The following is a 17,705-nucleotide window of genomic DNA, read 5'->3' as shown; positions in this document are numbered from 1 at the left end:
TGCATGCCACCTTCGGCACCTGTGCCGTAGGTTGTCTACCCCTATGCTAGAGGCACCTTGAAGTGGGAGACCAGGAGGACTCTGTGTCCACAACTGTCCTTTTCCCTCATCAGACAAGCAAATCGTTTCATAGAAGTTGGATCATCGTACAGATTGTGTTTAATTATAGTTGTGGAGCAGTTGTTTGTCATTTCATTTAATGTTAAAAAGAAATTGGGATGAGACTAAGCCTGAAAAATTTCACCCCAATAGGTGATATGATAAAGTTATGCACAGTAGAAAATAGAGATTTGACAAGACATGAGATTTCAGCCTTAAATTTAGTGCTGAGAGTAGTAAGAAATAACATACAAGAGAAGAAAAAAAGAAACCCTTTTTCTCTTGGTGTTAACAAGAAACCCCTCAAAGACTCATGAATTTTAGAATCAATGTTCAACTTTCACAAAACTCAGAGAACTGGATAACCAAGGGGAAAATTATCCTAAGAATAATTGTTATTTATTTCTGTTTATTTTTTAGGTGAATGTGATAGAGAAATTAGTAAGTGTCATACTCTCTCATCCAAAAGTAAAACTTTTGTACTAATATGTCTCCTCATGTTTTCTTCTTAACCCTTAAAAATTAATTCGTTAATCCTGCACACTAACATCAGTTAGAGCTGTGCCTTTCATTTCAGTGAGTGTGGGATCAAACACGAAATGCACAAGTCGCATCACTAGAAGAAAAATTCTGGTAATTTTAGGGCCGATATTATACCCCGTGTGCATCTAAATTTCCCAGAAAAGCAAATGGGAATATGTAATATAATAGGAAACAGGATTTGGCTCTAACGGCTAGAATTTTAATAGCTGTTGGCCACCTAAATTCCACTGAATTTAAATACCTACAGAAATCTGGTCCTAATTTCACAAGCAATTCAAAACTTTCAGAAGTGCAACTTCTTGAAAATAACCAGTTTATTTTTGATACTTGTCTCTAGTGGAGACACAAAATTAGTAAAAGATGAATATTTCATTATTATCTATATTCTAGGAACGGATAACGTAAAAACAATCCTTTCAATCTGCACTTATGTAAATATTCCATGTGACCTTTTATATAGTTCCATTTGCTTTATTTACTTACATTGGGAAAATATCTTTAAAATATTTAGTTCAATTTTTCTCCTAATTGAACCTATTCTTTGAAGTAGTATGCTGCTATTATTCATATTAATAAATGATAACAATAAATAATAATTAGTAAACAGACATCAACTGGAAAGTCATATGAAATATCAGAGATAATGAATTGATAACAATTCAGTATGTAGGTAATGGGAAACCATAAAGAAAACATTATTTATAATGTATTTTCTCTGAAGGTGAAATTCACTCAGTGCTGGAGGCACCGTGAAGTGAGGGACCAGGAACATTGTGCACCCCCAAGTGTCCTTTTCCCTCATCTGACAAGTAAATAGTTTGGTCAAAGTTGAATCATCACAGAGACTGTGGGTAATTTCATTTGGGAGCAATGATTTCACTTAATTTAAAAAATACATTGGGATTAGACTAAACCTGACAAATTTCACATCACCAGCTGCACAGGGAAAGAAATGTTGCCAAGGTTCCCCTCTGCTCCCGTGGGTAGTGATCTGCATTACCCTTGACCAGGCACGGAATATTTCTCCTGCAGAACAGGCTCCAAGCACGCAATGGAGGAAGCACATGCCTGGGACAGCACATGCTAAGGAGTGGCATTCTGTCCATTCTTGGGGTGGCACAGTCCTAGTGACCTTTTTTTTCCTTTTCTTTGTTTTGCTTGGGGCAGCAAAAATGGTAGAGCCAGCCCTGACCAGGTACAGAGTATTTCTCCTGTAGAACTGCCTCAATTCAACTCACTTGAGCACTTGAGGAAGGAATGGGGGATCCAAAATCATTTCCACTCCCCACTGTATTCTCCCCACTCCCTGCCCACCTGTGCTTTTATTCCCTCCTCCGTCCCAATGGACTTTGGGAATTAGAAGTGTCCTTTCCCTTCTCTGACAAGTTAATATTTTGTGCAAAGTCAGACCATCGTAAAGGTTGTGTGTAATTTTATTTTGGGAGCAGTTGTTGGTTATTTCATATAATATTACTAAGAAATTGGGATGAGACTACGCCTGATAAATTTCACCCCTGCTGGTGTTATGAAAAAGTTCTACACTCTAAAAAACAGGAGATTCAAAAGAAATGAGCTCTCCACCTAATATTGAGTATTGATAAGAGTGAGAAACAACAGGTAAGAGATGGAGACCAGAAAAGCTTTTCTTTTGGTGTTGACAACATGAAACATCAAAGAGTCATCAGTTATGTAATTCTTGTTCAACTTTCACAAAACTCAGATGCTTCTAATAATGATTTACATTTATTTCTGTTTGTTTGTTTAGGGAAACGGGACACTGAAATCGGTAAGTGTCATACTCTTTCCTCCATCAAGGAAGAGGTTGTACAAATTTGTCTCCTGATAAGATTCTGACTTATTTAGTTATTTACATTTTGGGTGAGATTTTTTTAACCAGCAAAAGATTAAAATCCTGATGCTGCACCATTAGCATTGGTTAATGCTAAGGGCTAGTATTTTAAGCTATTTGGACACTGAACTTCCATTCAAATCAGTGGGAGTTGCGCAACTAAATACCTTTAAAAATCTGTCCCTAATTCCATAAGCAATTCAAACCTTTAGAACTATAAGTCCTTAAGAATAATTGTTACATTCAGATATTTATCTCTAATGTAGACACAAAATTAGTAAAACATGAATGAAATGTTTTCCAGGTTCTAGGAATTGTTATGAAAACACTCCTTTCAGTCTGTATTAACTGAAAATATTCCATATTCAATTTTATATATTCTGTTTGCTTTATTTATGTATGTTTAGGGGAATATCTTTTAAAATATTTAGTTCAATTTTTCTCTTAATTGAACATCTCCTGTGAAGTACTTTGCTGCTAGTTCTTAGCCTGTTTGCCAGAAGCTGGGAATAGGCAAGAGGGGATGGATCATTTGATGACCTGTTCTGTTCATTCCCTCTGGGGCACCTGGCATTGGCCACTGTTGGAAGACAGGATGCTGGGCTAGATGGACCTTTGGTCTGACTCAGTGTGGCCATTCTTATGTAATCATCTTATTAATTAATAATAATAATAATAAAACAGACATCAACTTGAAAGTCATATGAAATATCAGAGATAATGAATTGATAACAATTCAGTATGTAGGTAATGGGAAACCATAAAGAAAACATTATTTATAATGTATCTTCTCTGAGGGTGAAATTCACTCAGTGCTGGAGGCACCATGAAGTGGGGGACCAGGAACATTGTGCACCCCCAAATGTCCTTTTCCCTCATCTGACCAGTAAATAGTTTGGTTGAAGTTGAATCATCACAGAGACTGTGTGTAATTTCATCTGGGAGCTGTGATTTCACTTAATTTAAAAAATACATTGGGATTAGAGTAAACCTGACAAATTTCACGTCATCAGCTGCACAGGGAAAGAAATGTTACCCACAAGGTTCCCCTCTGCTCCAGTGGGTAGTGATCTGCATCACCCTGGACCAGACATGGAATATTTCTCCCGCAGAACTGCTTCAGTTCAACTCACTCATTGGAGCACTTAGGGGGCAGGTTGGGGGGAGCGATCGTTCAGTGGTTTGAACATTGGCCTGCTAAACCCAGCCTTGTGAATTCAATCCTTGAGGGGGCCATTTGGGGTTTTAGTTAGCAATTGGTCCTGCACCAAGCAGGGGGTTGGGCAAGATGACCTTCTGAGGTCCCTTCCAACCCTAATAATAATCTATGAAAATCTTATCCAGTCCTCACTTTTTTCTGCCCCCTCCCCACCCACTGTTCACTTATTCCCTCCTCCATACCAATGGATTTGGGGAGTTAGAAGTGTCCTTTTCCTTCCTCTGACAAGTTAATTTTTTGTACATAATTGAATCATCATAAAGATTGTGTGTGACTTTATTTTAGGAGCAGTTTGTCATTGCATTTAATGTTGTAAAGAAATCGAGAGGAGATTAAGCCTCAGAAATTTTATGACCAGTAGATAATATGAAAAACGTCTACACACTAAAAAACAGGGGTTTCCAAAGAAATGAGCTCTCTGTCTTAACGTGAGTCCTGTCAATAGTGAGAAACAACAGGTAAGAGATGGAGAAAGGAAAACCTTTTTCTCTTGATGTTGAGAACATGAAACCCTTCAAAGAGCCATCAGATAAACAGTTCCTGTGCCACTCTCAGAAAAGTCAAACAGCTGGCTCTCCTAGTAAAAAATACTCCTAATAATAATCTACATTAATTTTCTTTTCTTTTTTTTAGGGGAACACGATAAAGCAATTGGTAAGTGTCATACTCTTTCCTCCGACAAGGAAAAGGTTGTACAAATTTGTCTCCTCATAAGACTGTGGTTTATTTAATTGCTTACTTTTTTGGGTGGGATTTTTTTAACCAGCAAAGGATTAAAACCCTGATGCTGCACCATTAATATTGGTTAGAGCTTTGCCAATGACTTCAGTGAGGGCTTGTCTACATCAGAAAGTTGCAGCGCTGGTGAGGGAGTTACAGCGCTGCAACTTTGAAGGTGTACACATCTGCAGGGCACCACCAGCGCTGCAACTCCCTGTTTGCAGCGCTGGCCGTACTCCCGTTTTGTCTCGGGTGTAGAGGATCCAGCGCTGGTGATCCAGCGCTGGTAATCCAATGTAGACAGTTACCAGCGCTTTTCTTGACCTCCGTGGAAGGAGGAAGCCTCTGGTAATCAAGCTGGTTTCCTTTCCCGGTTTGCTCTCTCGGTCCCGGAGCCACCCAGCAAACCGCAGGGAAGGAGACCTGCTTGCTCGGGGTTCCGGGACCGAGAGAGCAAACCGGGAAAGGAGACCAGCTTCGCCGCGGTTTGCTCTCTCGGTCCCGGAACCCCGAGCAAGCAGGTCTCCTTCCCTGCGGTTTGCTGGGTGGCTCCGGGACCGAGAGAGCAAACCGCGGCGTTCCCGGTTTGCTCTCTCGGTCCCGGAACCCCGAGCAAGCAGGTCTCCTTCCCTGCGGTTTGCTGGGTGGCTCCGGGACCGAGAGAGCAAACCGCGGCGTTCCCGGTTTGCTCTCTCGGTCCCGGAACCCCGAGCAAGCAGGTCTCCTTCCCTGCGGTTTGCTGGCTGGCTCCGGGACCGAGAGAGCAAACCGCGGCGTTCCCGGTTTGCTCTCTCGTCCCGGAACCCCCCTTGAAGCCGCCCAACAGCGCTGCAGTGTGGCCACATCTAACACCACTTGCAGCGCTGGTTGCTGTAAGTGTGGCCACTCTGCAGCGCTGGCCCTATACAGCTGTACTAATACAGCTGTAACAACCAGCGCTGCAAAATTTTAGATGTAGACATGGCCTGAGTGTGGGATCAAACACCACCTTCCCAAGTCATATCACGGAAACAACAATGCTGACCATTTGCAGGTCAGAAATTCCATTCTTTGCACCAGCATAACTCTGAGCAAAGCTAATGGGAATATGTGATATACGAGGTATCATAGAACTGTTTCCACTCAAGAAAGAGAGGTTAGAGTCACTGTGGATAGTTCTCTGAAAACATCTACTCCATGTGCAGTGACAGTCAAAGATAGCAGACAGAATATTGAGAATCATTAGGAAAGGGATAGATAATGAAACAGAAAATATCCTATTGCCTCTATATAAATCCATGGTACCTTCCACATCTTGAATCCTGTGTGCAGATCTGGTCGCCCCATCTCAAAAAAGATACATTGGAATTGGAAACGATACAGAGAAAGGCAACTAAAATGATGAGGGGTATGGGACACCTTCCGTATGACACAGATTAAAAAGACTGGGATTTTCAGCTCGGAAAAGAGACAACTGAAGGGGGAAATGAGAGAGGTCTATAAAATCATGATTTGTGTGGCAAAAGTAAATAAGGAAGTGTTACTTCCTCCTTCTCATAACACAAGAACTAGGAGTCATCCAGTGAAATGAACAGGCAGCAGGTTTAAAACAAACAAAAGGAAGTATTTCTTCACACAACACACTGTCAACCTGCAGGAACTTTTTGCCAGAGGATGTTGTGAAGGCCAAGACACTAACAGGGTTCTAAAAAGAACTAGATAAATTCATGGAGGACAGGTCCATCAATGGCTATTAGCCAGGCTGGGCAGGAATGGCATCCGTAGCCTGTGTTCACCGGAAGCTGGGACTACGTGACGGGGATGGATCACTAGATGATTGCTTGTTTGGTTCGTTCCCCCTGAGGTACCTGGCTCTGGCGGCTGTCAGCAGACAGGATACTGGGCTAGATGGACCTTTGGTCTGACCCAGCAGGGTCGTTCTTATGTTCTTATGAACTCAAACCATTCAGAATTGTAAATCCTTCAAGATAGTTAGTTACTTCTTGACACTTGATTCTAATGTAGCCACATGGTTAGTAAAACATGAAAGAAATGTTTATTATCTAGAGGCCAGGAATTCATATAATGAAAACACTCCTTTAAGTCTGCTTTAGCTGACAAATATTTTTCAATAACCTGTATGTACTTCTGTTTGCTTTGTTTTATTTCCTAGAGAAACATCTTAGAAAAATCCGTAAGTTCAATTTTTTTCTCCAAATAGAACCTGTTTATTGAGTTGTTTGCGGTTTTATTATTTATGATTATGATTATTATTAAAGAGCTATACCAGGCACAGAGTATTTCTCCTGCAGAACTGCCTCAATTTAACTCACTTGAGCACTTGGGGAAGGAATAGGGGGATCCAAAATCATTTCCACTCCCCACTGTATTCTCCCCACTCCCTGCCCAGCTGTGTTTTTATTCCCTCCTCCGTCCCAATGGACTTTGGGAATTAGTAGTATCCTTTCCCTTCTCTGACAAGTTAATATTTTGTGCAAAGTCAGACCATCGTAAAGGGTGTGTGTAATTTTATTTTGGGAGCAGTGGTTGGTTATTTCATATAATGTTACTAAGAAATTGGGATGAGACTACGCCTGAAAAATTTCACCCCTGCTGGTGTTATGAAAAAGTTCTACACACTAAAAAACAGGGGATTCAAATGAGCTCTCCACCTAATATTGAGTATTGATAAGAGTGAGAAACAACAAGTAAGAGATGGAGATCAGAAAAGCTTTTCTTTTGGTGTTGAGAACATGAAACGTCAAAGAGTCATCAGTTATGTAATTCTTGTTCAACTTTCACAAAACTCAGACTGCATCTATCTATGCATAAGATGTTTCTAATAATAATTTATATTAATTTTTGTATATTTTGTTTAGGGAAACTTGATATAGAAATCGGTAAGTGTCATACTCTTTCCTCCAACAAGGAAAAGGTCATACAATTTGTCTCCTCATAAGACTGCGGTTTATTTAATTGTTTACTATTTTGGGTGGGATTTTTTTAACCAGCAAAAGATTAAAACCCTGATGCTGCACCATTAATATTGGTTAGAGCTTTGCCAATGACTTCAGTGAGTGTGGGATCAAACACCACCTGCCCAAGTCATATCACGGAAACAACAATGCTGACCATTTGCGGGTCAGAAATTCCATTCTTTGCACCAGCCTAACTCTGAGCAAAGCTAATGGGAATATGTGATATATGAGGCGTCACGCTGTCTGGAGTGAGTTAGGAGCGGGGGCACCTCACACAGAGCAGACTGCCATAAATAGGGCACAAAACCCCAAACTGAGAGCACTATTCTTAGATTTCACCAGCCAAGGAACAAGTGAAAGCCCCTTAGGCACTATAAGCCCAAAGCCAGAAGTCACAGACAGTCTCCTTGGTACTCTGGTCCGTGTACCCACCCCAGCAAACTAGACTATGTGGTAGATGGTTGCTTTACTCCAGATTATACCCAGTCCCAAAAGACCAGTCTCTCCCCCAGATCAATTTGTATTTTAGATCTCATACCAAAGAAAATGCTTGCTGGCAATCCTATAGTAAACTAACAAAGGATTTATTAAGTAAAGAAAAAGAAATGAGGGTTATTGAAAGGTTAGAGCAGGCACAAATGAGTTAGTCCATAATTTCAAAAGGGAAGAGAGGTGTGGTAGTCTGCCAGTTTCCAAATGTCTTTTAGGGCTAACCCAGTGTAAGTCCAGGATTGCTGGTTTCTGCTTCAGTAATTCTAGCCCTGTTGGAATCCAAACAGGCAAGAGATGAAGTTTTTTCCTTATAAACATTTTTAAAAAATCATCTAACAGAATCCAAGCTGACAGGACAGCATACCCAGGTCACATATTCATGTTGGGAAGGTGGAAGAATGCACTTAAAGTCTTTGATCCTTGATCTCACACAGTGGCTTATTTGCTTTCAATGCACAGGAATTGACACCTTCATGTTAGAGTCCTTCATGTGCATTACCCAAGGCTTCATCCCTGTTTGCGGAGTTGCTATGGGCTTGTCTTCACTACCGGGGTAAGTCAACCTAGGTTACGCTACTCCAGCCATGTGAATAACATACCTGGAGTCGACGTAGCTTAGGTCAAATTACCACGGTGTTTTCACTGTTCTGCGTTGATGGGAGACATTCTCCCATACTTTTCTGGGGGAGCTGGAGTACTGGAGTTGACTGTAGGGTGCTCTGCTGTCAATTTAGCGGGTCTTTACTAGACGCCAGCTGCCCCAGTAGTGAAGACAAGCCCTTAGTCACAGAGGTTTACGATGCAGATACTTGCTATCACTTTATAACTTGGGATATAGATAATTGAGAGCAATATCTGCAGCATAGCACAAGATTTTCGTGAAGTCTAAACACGAAACACATCCTTATGAGCTGAACATACAGGTGAGCTGGTCTGTTTCCTGCTATGAAATTGTCAGTTCTTATCTGACACCTATAGCCTTGGCAAGAGCTGGCACCTGGTATAACAATGCATCCGATGAATGCTCATGCTCCAGAACGTCTGTTAGTCTATAAGGTGCCACAGGATTCTTTACTGCTTTTACAGATCCAGACTAACACGGCTACCCCTCTGTTACCTGGTATAACAGTGTCACACAGGAAGCAGAGGTGAGCTCCAGTGGCTTGATTTTTAAAGATATTTAGTCAGTTAACTCCCATTTAAATCAGTGGGTGTTAGGCAGCTAAATAACTTTAAAAATCTGGCCCTAATTCCACAAGAGGAGGTGCAATTCTTGATTTAGTCCTAAGTGAAGCACAGGATTTTTGTCCAATAGGTGAATAGAGCTGAACCATTTGATAATAGTGACCACAATACTGTATTATTAAATTTAACTTCGCTCTGGGGGATATAACACAAAAGAAGTGCACCAGAGTAGCATTTAATTTCGGAAAAGGGAACTACACAATACTGAGAAAGCTCGTTACACCGAAATTAAAGTGTACAGTTCCAAAAGTGCAATGCCGGCAGGTGGAATGGAAACTTTTAAAAAACAACAGAATACAGCCTCAAATTAAATGTGTACCCCAAATTAAAAAACATAGTAAGAGGACCAAGATAGTGCCATTGGCTAAATGACAAACTAAAAGAAATGGTTAGGGTCAGAAAGGCATCCTTTAAAAACTGGAAGGTAAAACTTCTTGACAAAAATAGAAAGGAGCATGAACTCTGGAAAGTCTAATTAGGAAGGCCAAAAAAGAATTTGAAGAGCAACTAGCCAAAGACTCAAAACAAACAATTTTTTATTTAAATACATCAAAAGTAAGAAGGCTGTTAAACAAGCAGTGGGGCCACTGGATGATCGAGGTGCTAAAGGAGAACTCAAAGAAGGTAAAGCCATTGCGGAGAGACTAAATGAATTCTTTGCGTTAGTCTTCACTGCGGAGAATGTGAGGGAGATTCCCAAACCTGAGCTATTCGTTTAAATGATAAATCTGAGTATCTGTCCCAGATTAAGGTATCATTAAAGGAGTTTTTGGAAGAAATTGATAAACAAAATAGTAATAAATCACCAGGACCAGATGGGATTCACCCAGGAGTTCTGAAGGAACTCAAACGTGAAATTACAGAACCACTAACTGTGGTATGTGAACCTATCGTCTAAATCAGCTTCTGTACCAGATGACTGGAGGATAGCTAATGTGACACCAATTTTTTAAAAAGGCTCCAGTAGTGATCTCAGCAATTACAGTCCGGAAAGCTTAACTCCAGTACCAGGCAAATTGGTTGAAACTCTAGTTCAGAACAGAATTATCAGACTCAGAGATTAACATGACTTGTTGTCAATCAACTGTACATGGTTGTTGTAAAGGGAAATTGTGCCTCGCCAATCTATTAGAATTCTTTGAGGGGGTCAACAAGCGTGTGAACAAAGTTGATCCAGTACTTAGACTTTCAGAAAGCCTTTGACAAGTTCCCTCACCAAAGAGTCTTAAGCAAAACAAGCAGTCATGAGATAAGGGGGAAGGTCCTCGCACGAATCAGTAACCGGTTAAAAGTAGGGCTGTCAATTAATTGCAGTTAATTTACACGATTAACTCAAAATAATTAATCGTGATTAAAAAAATCACAATTAATCACAAGTTTTAATTACACTGTTAAACAATAACAGAATGTCAATTGTAATTTATTAAATATTTTGGATGTTATTCTACATTTTTTAATATATTGATTTCAATTACAACACAGAATACAAAGTCTACAGTGCTCACTTTGTTATTTTTTATTACAAATATTTGCCCGGTAAAAATGCTAAAGAAAAGAAATAGTATTTTTCAATTCACCTCATACAAGTACTGGGGTGCAATCTCTTTTTGGTGAAAGTGGAATGTACAACGGTAGATTTTTTTTTGTTACATAATTGCACTCAAAACCAAAACAACATACAACTTTAGATCCTACAAGTCCACTCAATCCTTCCTCTTGTTCAGCCAATCACTAAGAGAAACAAGTTTATTTACATTTATGGGAGATAATGCTGACCGCTTCTTGTTTTCAATGTCACCTGAAGGTGAAAACAAGAGGTCACATGACATGTTTGTAGATGGCATTGCAAGGTATTTAATGCCAAATATGCTAAACATTTGTGTATGCCCCTTTATGTTTCAGCCATTCCAGAGAACACGCTTCCATGCTGATGACGCTCATTAAAAAAATAAATGCATTAATTGAATTTGTCACTGAACACCTTTGGGGAGAATTGTGTGTCTCCTGTTCTGTTTTCCCCATGTTCTGCCATATATTTCACGTTATAGCAGTCTTGGATGACAACCAGCACATGTTCATTTTAAGAACACTTTCACAGCAGATTTGACAAAATGCAAAGAAGGTCCCAATGTGAGATTTCTAAAGATAGCTACAGCACTTGACCCAAGGTTTAAGCATCTGAAGTGCCGTCCAAAATCTGAGAGGGACGAGGTGTGGAGCACGCTTTCAGAATTCTTAAAAGAGCAACACTCAGATGCGGAAACTACAGAACCTGAATCACCAAAAAAAAAGAATCAACCTTCTGCTGGCATCTGACTCCCATGATGAAAATGAACATGCATCGGTCCGCTCTGCTTTGGATCGTTTTCGAGCAGAACCCGTCATCAGCATGGACACACGTCCTCTGGAATGGTGGTTGAAGCATGAAGGAACATAGGAATCTTTAGTACATCTGGCACATAAGTATATGATGCAATGCCGTCTACAACTGTGCCCTGCGAACGCCTGTTCTCGCTTTCGGGTGACGTAAACAAGAAGCAGGCAGCATTAGCTCCTGCAAATGTAAACAAACTTGTTTGTCAGAGCAATTGGCTGAACAAGAAGTAGGACTGAGGGGACTTTTAGGCTGTAAAGTTTTACACTGTTTTATTTTTGAAAGCAGTTATTTTTTGTACATAATTCTACATTTTTAAGTTCAACTTTTGTGATAAAGAAACTGCACTATGCTACTTGTGTTAGGTGAATTGAAAAATCCTATTTTTTTGGTTTTTTACAATGCAAAGATTTGTAATAAAAAATAAATATAAAATGAGCGCTGTGCACTTTGTATTCTGTGTTGTAATTAAAAATCAATATATTTGAAAATGTAGAAAACATCCAAAAATATTTTAATACATGGTATTCTATTATTGTTTAACAGCACGATTAATCACGTGATTAATCATGATTAATATTTTTAATCACTTGACATTCCTACTTAAAAGAGAGGAAACAAAGGGTAGGAATAAATGGTCAGTTTTCAGAATGGAGAGAGGTAAATAGTGGTGTCCACCATAGGTCTCTACTGGGACCAGCACTGTTCAACATACTCCTAAGTGATCTGGAAAAAGGTGTAAACAGTGAGGTGGCAAAATGTGCAGATGATACAAAGTTACTCAAGATAGCGAAGTTCAAAGTAGACTGCCAAGAGTTACAAAGGGATCTCACAAAACTGGATGGCTGGGCACAAAATGGTAGATGAATTTAGTGGTGATAAATACAAAGTGATGCACATTGGAAAACATAATCCCAACTCTACATACAAAACGATGGGTCTGAATTAGATGTTTCCACTCAAGAAAGAGAACTTGGAGTCACTGTGGATAGTTCTCTGCAAACATCCACTCAATGTGCAGCGACAGTCAAAAATAGCAAGCAGAATGTTGGGAATCATTAAGAAAGGGATAGATAATAAGACAGAAAATATCATAACGTCGCTATATAAATCCATGATAAATCCACATCTTGAATACTGTGTGCAGACGTGGACGCCCATTGGAACTGTAAAAGATACAGAGAAAGGCAACTAAAATGATGAGGGGTATGGGACAGCTTTTCTGTATGAGGAAAGATTAAAAAGACTGGGATTTTCACCTTGGAAAAGAGACAACTGAAAGGGGATATGATAGAGGTCTATAAAATCATGGCTGGTGTGGAGAAAGTAAATAAGGAAGTGTTACTTATTCCTTCTCATAACACAAGAACTAGGAATCACCCAATGGCATTAATAGGCAGCAGGTTTTAAACAAACGGAAGGACGTACTTCTTCACACGATGCATGGTCAACCTGCGGGACTCCTTGCCAGGGGATGTTGTGAAGGCAAAAACTATAACTGGGTTCAAAACATGGATCACTCAACAATTGCTTGTTTGGTTCATTCTCCCTGAGGTACCTGGCACTGGCGGCTGTCAGCAGACAGGATAGTGGGCTAGATGGACCTTTGGTCTGACCCAGCAGGGTCGTTCTTATGAACTCAAACCATTCAGAATTGTAGATCCTTCAAGATAGTTAGTTACTTTTTGACACTTGACTCTAGTGTAGCCACATGGTTAGTAAAACAGGAATGAAATGTTTATTATCTAGAGGCCAGGAATTCATATAATGAAAACACTCCTTTAAATCTGCATTAGCTGAAAAATGTTTTTCAATAACTTGTATGTATTTCTGTTTGCTTTATTTTATTTCCTTAGAGAAACATCTTAGTAAAATCGGTAAGTTCATTTTTTTCTCCAAATAGAATCCTTTTTATTAAGTTGTTTGTTCTTTTATTATTCGTGATTATGATTAAAGAGATATCAACTTGAAATATCAAATATAATGTATTGATAATAGTTTAGTATGTAGCTAATGAGAAATCATAAAGAAAATATTATTTAAAATGTATCTTCTCTGAGGGTCAAATTCTCTCAGTATTGGAGGCACCAGGAAGTGGGGGACCAGGAACATTGTGTGCCCCAAATGTCTTTTTCCTTCATCTGACAAGTAAATAGTTTGGTCAGAGTTGAATCATTAGGGAGACTGTGGGTAATTTCATTTTGTGAGCAGTTGTTTGTCATTTCATTTAATGTTAAAAAGAAATTGAGGTGAGACTAAGTCTGATAAATTTCACCCCAATAGGTATTATGAAAAAGTTCTACACAGTAGAAAATAGGAGTTCAAATAGACATGAAATCTCAGCCTTAAATTTAGTACAGGCAGTAGTGAGAAATAACACATAAGAGATGGAGAAAGGAAAATGTTTTTCTCTTGGTGTTGAAAACATTAAACCCTCAAAGACTCATGAAGTGTATAATCACTGTGCAACTTTCACAAAACTGAGACAACCATATAACCAAGGAAAAATGCTCCTAATAATAATTTATCTTTATTTCTGTTTATTTTTAGAGAAACAAGATGCAGTAATTAGTAAGTGTCATACTCTTTCCTCCAGGAATGAAACCTTTTGTACAGATTTGTGGCCTCATGTAACCCTTCTGCCCGTCTGAGTTGGCAGCAACAAGGGACGGGTTCAGTATCCAGGGGTTCCGTTTCAATAACACAATGCATAACCGGCTCGAGCCCCCACCCAGTGACCTGGGACACTTACGTACCACATCCCCCTGGGCACCTCTAGGAGGCAATGCTTCCCCTCTTGCAAGCACGGAGTCTGAGTGTAGCAAAATCCTTTTAATAAAGGAGGGAACAATGTGGCATCCCATTGGAGAAACACCACAAGCAGGATTATAACACAAACCATGAGCAAAAGACCCACCGAGTAAGTTTTGGCAGCGTCCTTTTCCCCGTAGGGTCTCAAGTCCAATCACCCCAAAGTCCAACAACCCAAAAGTCTCTGTCCCTGCTCAGTGCCACCCCAGAATTCAAAAGTTTATCTGCAGAGTTTTACCCCCCCAGCATGGGTGGAAATGGGGGTGGAACACAGGGTGTTAACGGGCACCTTACGTGGTCCGAGGCCGACTGCCCTGCCTCTCCATGGAGTTCACATTCTGTGGGCTACTCCAACCATCCTGCAAACTGCTCTGCCAGCTGCTTAGCAATAGATCTGCAGGCTCCCCCACTAGTTAACACAGCAGTTAGTGATTTCAGCTCTTAGTAGGGGAGCCCCAGTGCTGGTGTACCATTGGCCCAAAGTGAATTCAGCTCACCAGCTTCTAGCTTGATTTCTAATCAAATCAAAATTAGCTCTGCTATTCAACAGTGGAGAGAAAATGAGGTGCAATTGGTGCTCCAGGCCTTTAAAGGGGATCCATACCATCAGGTGCACATACCAGCCCCCAACCTCTCTCTATTCACTGGTTTTTGGAACCCATGTCCCTTGTCTAGCAAGTGCTACTTAGTTGACGGTGAGATACTCTGTCATAAAACAAGTTCATGGTCCCTCATTCGCATAATCAGGGTAACAACACTTTATTCCTCCTGCCCCAATAACAGAGAAATTGAGGATCCCACAGCTGTCAAAGTGACCATTTCAGGCTGCCGTGGACTATCTTAGGCAGGGTGGGCGTGCCTATGCAAACAAGATCAGCCCCTGAAATTCTTTTCCACACTCGCCATAATTCACCACCTGATGTCAGGGTAGAGCTCATCCTAACTCTGCTCTGCTCTGATGCTGCACCACTAACATGAATTAGAGCTGTGACTTTGATTTCAATGGGTGTGGGAATGCACACGTCATATCACTAAAAGAATAATGTTGATAATTTTAGAAATTGCTATTACATTCCTTGCACCCCTAAATCTCCCAGCAAAGTGAATGGGAATACATAAAATAGAAGGAACCAGAATTGAACTCTGAGAGCTAGCTTTTTAATGATATTTGGAAATGGAAGTCCCATTGAAATCAGTGGGAGGTAGGCCCCAAATACCTTTAAAAATCTGGTCCTAATCTCATAAGGAATTCAAAACTTTAGAACGATAAATCCTTGCAAATAATGTTATTTTTTGATACTTATCTGTAGTGTAGACACAAAATTATTCAGCATGAATAAAATGTTTAATTAGTATCTAGGTTCTAGGAATTGATATAATGAAGCACTTCTTTAAATCTGCATTAACTGAAAATATTCCAAATTTCCTTTTATGTATTTCTTTTTGCTATATATATTTATGTTTAGAGAAACATCTTTAAAATATTTAGCTCAATTTTTCTCTTAACTGAACCTCTTCTATGAATTAGTTTGCTGCCATTATTAGTATTAATTATAAATAATTAATAGATGACATCAACTTGAAAGTCATATGAAATATCATATCATATAAATATCATTGTTATCAATTCAGTATGTAGGTAACCGCAAATCATAAAGAAAACATTATTTAAAATGTATCTTCACGGAGGGTGAAATTCACCTAGTGTTGCAGACAGCATCAAGTGGAAGACCAGAGGGATAATATGCTCTGCCTCTAACACACACACACACATGCACAGATGTGACCAGTCTCCTGGGCCCTTAATTTGCAGTCAGGAAAATCCATTTTAATCTACCTGGGTTAGCTTTGTTCTGGCCACACCACATGGCCCAGTGCCTTGGGTGGTAGCTCCCATTATTTTCAGCTATCTCACTACATGAAGGGGCTTAATTGCTCTTCCTGCTCAGCCTCAGAGGGTACGTCTACACTACAGTATAATTTCAATTTAACTAAAACCGGTTTTATAATACCGATATTATAAAGTCGATTTTATGTGTCCACACTAGGGCACATTAATTCTGCAGTGTGCGTCCATGGTCCTAGGCTAGCGTCAATTTCCGGAGTGGTGCACTGTGGGTAGCTACTGTAAAAGAATGAGGCCAATAATGTCGATTTGCGTCCACACTAACCCTAAATAGATATAGTAATATTGATTTTAGTGTTACTCCTCTCGTTAGGGAGGAGTACAGAAATCGATTTTAAGAGCCCTTAAAATCGATTTAAAGTGCACTGTAGTGTGGACGGGTACAGCGTTAAATCGATTTAACGCTGTTTAAATCAATTTAACTGCGTAGTGTTGACCAGGCCAGAGAGGATGTTTGAGCACACCCACTGGCTTTTACAGGGGTTGTGATTCTCTTTGGATCAAAAGGACCCCCTCATGGCAGCCGTCAGCACTTTCAGCATCACATCAGCAATCTCTGAGAGAGGCTAATGGGGTGAGGCTATAGGTGCTCTTCATTTCAATAGGAGGCAGAAATTGGGACTACGGAGGATGTTTTGCAAAAGATCTGCAGTGAAATACAGAGAAAAATGACGACAGAGAGCAAGACCATGTGGCTTTGTGGACAGCCCTGTTCTCCTCATTATAATGATATTCTTTGTTCAGTAACAAAGAAAATGACTCTCTGATGTTCTGTACTGTTGTCATATGACACATATGAGGGCATCAGAGAAATGGGAGCGATGTACCAGTGTAGACAAGGCCTTAGATCAAGGGGAGTATAGTAGCTACTGAAGGATTTCAGAGGTTCTCTGTGTCCTACCCATGCGCTGGAAAGGGACTCCCAGACCTCTGTAGTTTCCCTGCTCATCACTGGGATAAATGGGTTTGTGAGGGATAGGCTGCATAATGGGAGGCTGGGGCTAATGCCCATAGGTGCCAACTCCGTGCACCCACCAGCTGCCCCCCTATTAGCTTTCCACCACCCGCCCAGCACCTTCTGCCCGCTGGCGGGCCCTGCCGATCAGTGCCTTCCCCTCCCTCCCCGCACCTCCTGCCCTCCACAATCAGCTGTTTTGCAGCATGCGGGAGGCTGGGAAGGGGGAGGACCAAGGATGTGGCATGCTCAGGGGAAGGGGTGGAGCGGGGGTGGGAAGAGGCGGGATGTGGGTAGGGCCATGGGGGAAGAGGTGGAGTGGGGGTGGGGCCTGGGGCTGAGCCGGGGGTCAAACACCCCACAGCACTTTGGAAAGTCAGCACTTGCGCTAATTCCATCCTCTAAAGAAAGCGTGTAATTAGTGTATATTTCTTTCTGTATTACTTAGGTGACCTTCAAAGAGAACTTGGTAAGTTTTTCTTTAATGCAGCTTTTTCCATGGTATTGAATATCTATCTATCTATCTATTCCCATC

At 40.5% G+C, this 17,705-nt stretch overlaps 2 protein-coding genes across 6 annotated transcripts in view; both read left to right on the top strand.

Moving 5' to 3' along the window:
• Positions 1–17,705, top strand: part of LOC115644175 (zinc finger protein 883-like) — a 115,218-nt gene that overhangs the window by 46,617 nt on the left and 50,896 nt on the right. The window lies entirely within an intron of this gene.
• The window catches only part of LOC115644172 (butyrophilin subfamily 1 member A1-like), a 41,644-nt gene that overhangs the window by 15,855 nt on the left and 8,084 nt on the right, over positions 1–17,705 (top strand). Inside the window, exons 8-15 of the mRNA XM_030548287.1 lie at positions 520–540; positions 2,408–2,428; positions 4,344–4,364; positions 6,583–6,603; positions 7,289–7,309; positions 13,355–13,375; positions 14,049–14,069; positions 17,619–17,639. Of these exons, the coding sequence (XP_030404147.1) occupies positions 520–540; positions 2,408–2,428; positions 4,344–4,364; positions 6,583–6,603; positions 7,289–7,309; positions 13,355–13,375; positions 14,049–14,069; positions 17,619–17,639 (168 nt within the window). The remainder of the gene's footprint in view (positions 1–519; positions 541–2,407; positions 2,429–4,343; positions 4,365–6,582; positions 6,604–7,288; positions 7,310–13,354; positions 13,376–14,048; positions 14,070–17,618; positions 17,640–17,705) is intronic.

Source organism: Gopherus evgoodei, unplaced genomic scaffold (assembly GCF_007399415.2).
Source record: "Gopherus evgoodei ecotype Sinaloan lineage unplaced genomic scaffold, rGopEvg1_v1.p scaffold_94_arrow_ctg1, whole genome shotgun sequence".
In the NCBI taxonomy this organism is placed as follows: Eukaryota; Metazoa; Chordata; order Testudines; family Testudinidae; genus Gopherus; species Gopherus evgoodei.
Note: the sequence above shows the minus strand (reverse complement) of the source record. Positions and strands in the feature narration are given on the sequence as shown.